This window comes from Juglans microcarpa x Juglans regia, chromosome 7S, assembly GCF_004785595.1.
Source record: "Juglans microcarpa x Juglans regia isolate MS1-56 chromosome 7S, Jm3101_v1.0, whole genome shotgun sequence".
NCBI classification, from domain to species: domain Eukaryota; kingdom Viridiplantae; phylum Streptophyta; class Magnoliopsida; order Fagales; family Juglandaceae; genus Juglans; species Juglans microcarpa x Juglans regia.
The window spans coordinates 19,982,869-19,993,272 of NC_054607.1; the positions used below are offsets into that span (position 1 = coordinate 19,982,869).

General features: G+C 33.5%; 1 protein-coding gene across 1 annotated transcript; it reads left to right on the forward strand.

Annotated features, from left to right (window-relative positions):
• Positions 1-965: 965 nt before the first annotated feature.
• LOC121241597 (ABC transporter G family member 15-like) lies at positions 966-9,140 on the forward strand. The gene is made up of 9 exons (XM_041139427.1): positions 966-1,466; positions 4,827-4,906; positions 5,545-6,006; positions 6,209-6,331; positions 7,090-7,221; positions 7,447-7,731; positions 7,822-8,094; positions 8,214-8,321; positions 8,639-9,140. The coding sequence occupies exons 1-9, from the start codon at positions 1,214-1,216 to the stop codon at positions 8,993-8,995; spliced, it is 2,073 nt and encodes a 690-aa protein (XP_040995361.1). The 5' UTR covers positions 966-1,213; the 3' UTR covers positions 8,996-9,140.
• Positions 9,141-10,404: the final 1,264 nt, after the last annotated feature.

Below are 10,404 nucleotides of genomic sequence, written 5' to 3' on the forward strand. Positions count from 1 at the left end.
TATACTAGGCTTATACTATAATGTCTAATTACATGTTATTATATTATAATATTACATATTATTATATTATACAAGTGTCTAACTTATTTATATACTATACTTATTTCTAGTATCTAATAACACATTATTATACTTCGGTAAATTAGTATTATGTGTTATTAATTTATTATACTAGATTTATTTTTATTTATACTAGTGTCTAATTTATTTTTGTACTAGACTTATACTATAGTGTCTAACTTATTTCTAACTTAATTATATACTAGACTTATTTCTAGTGTCTAATTACATGCTATTATATTATGTATAGTAGTAATACTATTATATTTACATATCCTAAACTATTATTAATCTATTTATATTATAGTATAAGTATATTATTTCGTAATAATTAGCTCATACTAGTATATTATTGAATTTAATTATATAAGTTCTAGTTATATGACTATACTAGTATATATGGTCAATATATAGATAAACACGTATTTTTATAATATATGTACACAGTCAGAGTTGGAGGATAAAATTGGAGTTGAAGTTAGAGTTAGAGTATAAAGTCAGAGTCGGATTGAAATGGAGTTGGTCCGTAATGAGATTTTCCAATAAAATTAATAAAATTATTGGATACATCTTAAGATTTTGGCTTGCATCCTCTTAACATTTTAGTGGATACATCTCGTTAAAAAATAAATGAACAAAATTAATAGAAAATTCTCCTTATTTCATCACTTTCATCAATCTTGTCTATTTATTTTTTAATAAAACTTATCCAATAAAATTTTATTAAACCAAATTCTAGAAGTTTAAAGTACTGTCAATTGGAGGCTCTTATTAAGAACCCATGGACTTTGAAAGCAAACCTAATAGCGGTAAAGCTAATTGAAAACTGACAGCAACAGTCATAATAATAGTCCTCACATTAATTTCCATTCACTTCCAGCCATCTCATCTCTTCCAACCTACACAATTAAACTCTCACACAGATACATGCACATGCAAGCACAGTCTCTCTCTCTCTCTCTCTCTCTCTCTCTCTTCATTATTTTCGTATGCCCCATCGATTCATGGCAGCAGTCCTTATAGGTGGTCGTCCTGTCTGGTGACTGTTGTTCAATCGCACATGTAAATAAGTTGTCTCTCTGGGTTTACTTGTTCTTGAGTGTTCTTCTTCACCTTGGGCTCAAGATAAGTACATTTTGGGTACTGGAGCAAAATGGAGATAGAAGTTCCTGCTAGTAGTCGAAGTGGTGGTGCTGGTGATGCTGAGAAGTTGTTATGGACTAGAGGAGGTGAAAGGGGGACCTACTTGGTGTGGCAGGATCTGACGGTGGTGCTGCCCAACTTCGGTGATAAACCGACCAAGAGGCTGCTTCATGGCCTTAGTGGGTATGCTGAACCTGGTAGAATCGTGACTATAATGGGTCCCTCTGGCTCCGGGAAATCCACACTCCTTGATGCATTAGCAGGTCCGTCACTCTCTCTCTCTCTCTCTCTCTCCAAACATTTAGCTAGAGATGGTATTGTGGTACAATGATGAATGTGGGGGCAACGATACACATTAGAGCACCTTTTTCCTTTCTCAGGAATTGCAGGTTACTAGGTATGTTTTCATTCCCACTCTTTGGGACAAGTTAGATTTTCTCTTTTTTTGGGTGAGTAATGAATACATGGTTTGGAGTTCCATTTTTACTGGGTTTCGTTCCCTAATTTTCATTATGTGAATAGCCATGCAGTCCTGGAATCAGAAACTCCAAAAACCCCAATTTCATTAAATCCAGGTTTATGTATTGCTTGGTGTCAGCATGCATTCTAGAATTAATTAAAGATTCACTTTCTTGGCGGTTTGTGGAGCATAGCAATGACATCCTTTTGTGTTCTAATAAGAAAATTCCAAAGCAGTAAAAAAACACCAAATAGGTTGTTGGAAAAATTGGATATTTTTCTGTACGAAAATTAATTTATACACAATACATTTCACAACAATATGTTAAATGAAGGATAATTTTATAAAATATTTTTAAAAATAACGTTACTTTACAAAAATATCTTTATCATACAACATTTTTTAATAATTACTCACTTTTTTTTTTTTAATGGAGTACGCTAAACAATATACTCGAGAATTATATTAGCACTTAAAATATAATTTTTTAGTTCTTGACAACTGTTAAGACTGTCAGATCATTTGTTTGGATAAAATGAAGAAAAAAAAAATATTTTAAAATACTAGTTGTGTTAAAGTTGTGTGTGTTGTAACAAATGATTTACCCAATGGACCGCCATAATAATATGAGTTGAAAAATGCTACTCTACTCTTGCCGACAGTTCTGTTTCGAAATTTTTTTTTTTATAAGACTTGTTTGGTTATTTAACTTAATGAGTTCAGCTTAATTTTAAGCTGAATCTAATATTTAAATACTTAATTTTTAAATTATTAAATTTATCTTAATTCAAAATATTTTTACACGTAGAATTCATAATCTATTTCAACTTAAAACATCTTTATACGTGAATTCATAATCTTTTTTTAATTTTTTATAAAAAATATTAAACTCATCTTAACATCTAAACATAATTTAAACTCAGCTTAGATGAGTTTCACATAATTCTTTTTACTATTCAATTTATTACTATTTATAAAGAACTCAATTCAATATCTAAACGCAACTTAATGTTTAAGAAAATATTTTTTAATGACATTATAAATTTTATTAAAAAAAATATATAAAAAATATAAATTTAATAATTTTGTTTATTTTTTTACCCCTTATCGGGTCCCGTCTCGTGCGGGTGGGTGTGGCACTGCTCGTGAGAGTTTATTTGAGATGGACAGCTGGGAGGAAAAGTCGACTCACTGCACAGATTTTATAGCTCTTGGCCCATGGGGGACCATTACACGCCTACTTGATTGTCAGTCCGGATTTTTGGTAGGTATTAGTTAGCCCATCCCTTGTAAGGAAAAGAGTCATGGGACAGTTGGAGACAGATCTTGAAGTAATGTCTCACTCAGCTCATTCGGTTTTTATTCTCTACACTCTTATTCTTCGAGGAAAATGATTTACCCACTTATTTTATACAATATATTATATAATAATATATTAAATAAAGGATATTTTTATAAAATATATTATAAGAGTAACATAATTTTATAAAAATACCCTTCATTTAACACATTGTTGTACAAAATGTTGTGGGTATATTATTACTCTTAAAAAAATTATAATGACGAGATGAGCTGAGATGAAATGAGTTGAGTCTTTCTGTATCCAAACGGGGCCTTATATTGCTCATGAAGATCCTCCTTAATACTTTCTATAAGCAAAATGAAAGAAAACTTGGATTAATATGGATTCAGATATGAGATGAGATAATTTTAGTTGAAAGATGAATGTTGAAAATAATATTGTTATAATATTATTTTTTAATATTATTATTGTTTTGAGATTTGAAAAAGTTGAATTGAGATTTAAAAAATTAAATTTTTATTATATTTTGTGTGAGAATTTAAGAAAATTGTAATGATGAGATGAGATGAGATGAAATGAAATACTTTCAGAATCCAAGCGGCCGAGTGAGTGGAATAGCAAGAAAAGAAGAAAAGAAAACTTTGATCTCTCTCTCTATCTATCTTGATTATAATTTTCTTTCCAAAATTTAAATAGACGAAAACTTTGAGATCGTTTAAGTGAAGTGGAGGGAGTTATATATGACTCATCTAAACTGAGTTTGAGGTCACTACTTTAAACTCAGTGTAGACATATTTCCCTATCTTCATTTTATCTTCTCTTTCGTTTACTAAACAAATATTAAAGTAATGGCTGAATTAGGAATTCGTTTTTGATGGACTTGGACTAATATTGTAGTTGTCAACTTTCCTAATCTTTTGTACATATTATTTTTCTCAATATGAGTAGTAATAATTTATCTTAAGAATTAAGATGTAAACATATAAGATGCAAGGAAAAAAAAAATCAATATCTTCATGAACCTAGGGATGTTTGATGCGTGGCAATGGTATTGAAAGATAATGAGATAAACTTTAGGTACTTCCGTTTGTGGGTATGATAAAGGAATAGAGAAAAAATGGTGGAGATCAAAACTTAGGTTGAAGGGATTGGTTTTCTCGCTTATATGTATCCTCCTGGTGTCTTGCGGTAACCACGGTTTTCCTCCGCCACAAGTGAGGGTTATCAATAAAATTGAGGTACCGTCCTTTTCTTAAAAACAAAAAAAAAAAGTTGAAAGGATTGATGGAGGAAGGGAAAAACGTGAATTGGTTTAGAGAAAAATGAAATTTTGAATTTTAACAGAAATTTATTTACAAAATTTTAATTTTGTTACATCCATTTCTAGCTTCTAACTTTAATTAGTTGTTCTCTTTATATACTTTCTGTGTACTTGACTACGCCTATTTATTGTTCTAATAAAATTTGTTTTTACTTATAAAAAATTAATTTTATTGCGAGGTATTATGGGCTCTTTTTAACTTCTTTTCTTAAGGGTTAGGGGGGTTTGATGATATTTTTTCGGGGTTTAGGATGAGATTTTTTAAAGCTTTTTTGGGGAGCTAGGAGAGAGTTTTGGGTCCGGGTGGTTATTTCAGAAATTTTTGGAGGATCCAATACATTTTTAGGACTTCTCTCAGGGTTATGCCCCCCTCCTCTTGATTTTGATACAAACCGGAAAATATAATACTGTAGTCATTTTTTTCCCTTGCTATGAACCAAATGTGGTGCAAAGGAAAGTGTGATAAACGGAAAGCATGAATTTAGATACTACTTTGCTACATACATTTTTACACTAAAAAAAACTTGATCTTGATACAGGTAGACTCTCAAGAAATGTAGTCATGACTGGAAATATTCTTTTCAATGGAAAGAAGAGGAGACTGGACAATGGTGCTGTTGTAAGTATCATGTTATCTGCCGCTGAATTGATTTATGAATATTGCTTTCATCTGTCCAAATGATTTCTTACATGGTCAATCTGGATATAGTGCTAAAGGCCACCCATTTTCATCAAGTAGGACTGCGTCCTACGTCACAAATAGTTAACTGACTGATAGGACTAACAAAGTCCAGTAGTTCTCTTGAAAATTTTGTTTGCATTTTACTTTCTGGGTACAAAGTGTGTTCCACAGAAACCCTACAAGTGATTGCACTGGCAAGAATTGCCAAAAGTACCATGATTGCCTTGAGTATACTTCTAGGATGATGAAGTATCTTCCCTGAAGTTGCTTGCATTTGCCCATTACTGTTAGAAAACCAAATATTGTAGTAATTAAATCATGTTCCAATCCTCAACTACAATCAGTGAAATACTAACGTTCCTAGTTTCTTTGAATATTGCAGATTATTTGGAACATAAATATGATTTTTTTTTTTAAAACCTCAAACTCAAAATGATATATTACATCCACATTCTTAAATTAAATTGCTGCAAAATGAATGCAATAGTCATCTGGCTGACAATTTTGTCTCCTATACTCTGCAATAGAGGTGATTTTCTTTTGATTTAATGAACTATTTTATGTGCAAATTTCAGGCTTATGTGACTCAAGAGGATGTGTTGTTAGGAACGCTCACTGTCAGGGAAACTATAACTTACTCAGCACACTTGAGGCTTCCGGCTAAAATGACTAAAGAAGAAGTCAGTAGCATCGTGGATGGAACAATCATAGAAATGGGTCTCCACGATTGTGCGGATAGATTGATTGGCAACTGGCACTTGAGAGGTATAAGTGGTGGGGAGAAGAAAAGACTAAGCATTGCACTTGAAATCCTCACACGTCCTTGTTTATTGTTTCTTGATGAACCTACCAGTGGCCTTGATAGTGCCTCAGCTTTCTTTGTGGTTCAAACTCTTAGAAATGTTGCTCGTGATGGAAGGACTGTTATATCTTCGATTCACCAGCCAAGTAGCGAAGTCTTTGCACTTTTCGATGACCTCTTCTTACTGTCAAGTGGTGAGACTGTGTATTTTGGGGAAGCAAAGATGGCAACAGAGGTATAATAGTATATATCTAACTTCACAAGCATAGTGCTGCGTACCTGGATGTTCCTTTTACGTTTTATAATGAAGGTTTATTACTTATCCAATTAAAAGAAGAAATAAGATAGTTCCACTTATAACAGATTTAATTCAGTTCCAACTTAAAGATGAGTACTTCTAGATTGTAATCTAATAGGTTGGCACGCTTTTTTTTCAGTTCTTTGCTGAAGCAGGGTTTCCATGTCCAAGTAGAAGGAATCCTTCTGATCACTTCCTACGTTGTGTCAATTCAGATTTTGACATTGTAACTGCCACGTTGAAAGGATCTCAAAGACTACGTGTACGTATGAGTTTCAACCAAATGATTTTTGTGGTATCTGGTAGCTTCTTTATATATTGCTGCGGCTGTGTTTGATGTGAAGATGCAGTAACAAATGCCTTTTGATGTCAAACCTAGCCAACCTTCAAACTGTCAATCTATCATCTGACTTCGAATAGTGGAGCCCTGAGATTTCATCCTCTCTAGAATTGAGCAGCAGGAAAAATCCGTCTTGTTGGAAATAATGTTGTGCTCAGATTGCATAAAAATCCTGGATTAATACAAAGTAAAACGCATCTTCCATAATCTATTAGTTTTACCTTGGCATTGCCTTCAATCATGAGGTTCCCTGCAACACTATCATTCCCCATCTCCTTCCAGACCCTCCCCCCCCAAAAAAATACTGACTTTTGCCTCCCTATCACTGATCCAGAGAGTCCATCCAGCTTAGAGTCAAAATTAATTCCATATTCCCAATAGCACCTTTTACTTCTGAATTTATTTTTAAAGTAGTAAGTTTGTTTCAATTTAGAAAAATCTCTCTTGTTTTGATGTTGTTGGTCAACCAAACTAAATGCTGGTTGGGAATACAGTTACATTCTGCAACCAATACTTTTGTTCAAGGCATTGGTAGAATTAAACCGATGTATAAAATCCCCTTTAGAACCTACATTGTCCAACATTTTCTTTTTCATTTTCTTCTGTTTTTTATTCCACACTAAATGTTTTAAGTAGGAACTTTCATTCTCATGGTTTCGAGTAATGGTTTGTTATTATAGGATATCCAAACTTCATCAGATCCTTTCATGAATTTGGCTACATCAGAGATCAAAGCAATGCTTGTTGAGAGATACAGGCGCTCACAGTACGCACAAAGGGCAAGAAATAGGATTCAAGAAATATCAACCACTGTAAGCATCTAACCTTAATTGCCAATTTGGATATGAACTTCAATTCCTAATGTTGAGGTCTGCATGCTGCATATTGAGATCCACAAAACACAATTTCACCAGAACATGCTGAAAGCAACTGTTACTAATATGTTTGATATGTTACCATTAACAATTATAGAGTGATGTCAGATGTGTTTTTTAACAATGTGCTCATGAAAAATATGAATGAGATTATGTTTGCAGGATGGACTTGCACTGGAAACAAAAATGGCAAGTCAAACAAGTTGGCGGAAGCAACTTTTAACATTGACACGGAGATCAAGTGTTAACATGTCTAGAGATGTGGGATATTACTGGTTGAGGATAATAATCTATATAGTTGTATCAATATGTGTTGGTACTATCTATTTTGATATTGGCTATAGCTACACATCAATCTTGGCCAGAGGAGCCTGTGGGGGATTTGTAACAGGGTTTATGACATTTATGTCAATTGGCGGCTTTCCATCCTTCATTGAAGAGATGAAGGTAATGAAGTTTCATCCTTAAAATGATACTTTTGAGGTCTTTTCATCATCTCATTTTAGGCTCATTAAGTTTTTCGTTTTTCTGAATCAGGTTTTTAATCGAGAAAGGCTTAACGGGTATTATGGAGTGACAGTGTTTATTCTATCCAACTTCCTTTCTTCGTTCCCTTTCTTGGTTGCTATTGCACTTTCTACAGGGACTATCACATACTACATGGTGAAATTTCGACCAGGGTTTTCTCATTACATCTACTACTCTCTTAATATATATATCTCCATTTCCGTTATAGAGAGCCTCATGATGGTTGTAGCTTCTTTGGTTCCAAATTTCCTGATGGGCATTATTACAGGCGCAGGAATTATTGTAAGAACGTATACTTAGCCTTTGAAAAGCTCCTATTTCTTTTTTGTTTTGATTTTCATCAATAGATTTAAGCATATACCATTCTTGTCATCACCATCTTTATTGGTTATTTTATGCAGGGAATCTTCATGATGACCTCTGGTTTCTTCCGCTTGCTGTCTGATCTTCCCAAGCCATTCTGGCGGTACCCAATTTCCTATCTCAGTTATGGCTCATGGGGCCTACAGGTAATTCTTAATTAAAATAAACTTTGCATATCTTGGTCACAGCTAATGCTGTCATAAACATAGCAGCTGGGACAGGTTTACTTGTGATAATATATATATATATATATATATATATATATATATATATATATATATACCTTTCAGACCTCCCAAAAGTTTCCCGAGAAATACCAAGTGTCTGTCAAACTGACTACTAGCAAAACAGCATTGACTATATCTCATCATACTGGACATAAAATATATAACAGGGTAAGTCATCTTATTATAAATAGTCAAACTTCCACAAGGCTGATAAACGATCGGAATTGGATATCCAGGGTGCCTACAAGAATGACTTGATTGGGCTCGAATTTGATCCTTTAATACCTGGTGACCCAAAACTGAAGGGCGAGGAAGTTATCAAACAATTGTATCGCATGCCGATAGATCATTCGAAGTGGTGGGACTTGGCTGCTCTAGTGCTGCTGCTTATATTTTACCGGATGGTTTTCTTCTTGGTTCTCAAGCTCAAGGAGAGAGCTTCACCATTTTTTCAGCTACTTTATGCCAAGAGAGCCATACAGCATCTTGATAAGAGGCCATCATTCAGAAAAACACCGTCTATCGCTTCAAAGAGGCACCAACCTCTCCGCTCACTGTCTTCTCAAGAGGGTCTTAATTCTCCTCTTCAGTAGAAGAACATTATTAACTAAACTTTGGCTTACAAGCTACATATCTTAAAGCGCACATTTGGATATTTATGCCAAGTGTTTAGTATCTGCTCAAGGATAAACAGATGCAGACAGCATTACAGTTTCTATTGAGTTTTATTTATAGAAATTGTTTGGTATTCTTTCTGATTCAGATAAGAAATATCAGCATCATTCATAAGTAATGTTTTTTTTTTTTTTTTTTTTTTTTTTGTTCTTGTTTTCCTGATTTGTATTTATTGTATGTCATAAACTCAATATACTGCAGCATTTGATGTTTCTGCTCTTATGAACTATTTGAATAATACTGAGAAGGCTCACTCAATGAATAAATATATGGTGCCTGTAACAACTTATTAGAAGCCAGGGACAAAGTACCTCTCAGAATGGATCACGTTCCCTCTTCATTTTTCCCCTTCTTCATCCATCTCTTTTGAAGAAATTCATGGGCCTAACTCATCTCATAAAACCAGTTCTGCAAGAGATGATTGCTCATTCTTTATAAACATGCCCAAGACCTTATCCACAAGTAATGTGAGATTATTCCTCAACACTCTTAAACTCTCAATTTTCTTTAGCTTTCCTCATTTTCTTCAAAACATTGGAAGTCTGCAGTCAGTTGTAGGTATGCGAAAAGCAGCCAATATCTAGTTTGTTGTTAGCCATGTAGGCTTACATCTCCCTGTACGTTATACTATTTCAACTTGGTTCTTGCTGTAATTAGTATCCTTGTTTTAGCTTTTACAAGAGCTTAGTTTGGGAATTCGTTCCTGGCACGCATGACATCATGTATCCTCCACCTCCTTCCATCATAGATTATAGCTTCTCCTTCCCTTTTCCAGTTTTTTCTTTCATTTTTAGATTTTTTTTCTTACATTTTCCTACCTACCTCTATTTGAGACTGCAAAGAACGCATAATTGAAGATCTTCAACAATTCTCCCAACACAATCAGACTCAATATACATTTCTTCTACTAATGGATTATTCCAACAATTGCCACCATAACACTACCTATAAATTATTTGATACCATTCTGTCGATTTGTAGTTATTTTTCACATTGCATTTATTATCTTGGGGTATTTGTTGGGGCCTTTGGTCTCCTACGGTATATTTCCCTTTTTGTTAATAATTTTATTTTTTCTCGAAAAAAGAAAAAGAAAAAAAGAAGCATGAAAAAGGTAAGAGAAGGAGAAGCATGAAAAAGGTGAGCACCCACCTAGTCAGAGTCGAAATCCCTTAAATCCGACTCCAACTCCAACTTTGTCAGAGTTTGAATCCAAACTCTGACTCTGGATTTGTGTTTTTTTTTTTTTTTTTGGCTTTTTTTTAGCTTCATATATAACCTATTCTTAAAACAAGATTTTTTTTGTGGGCTTTGAAATTTCTATACT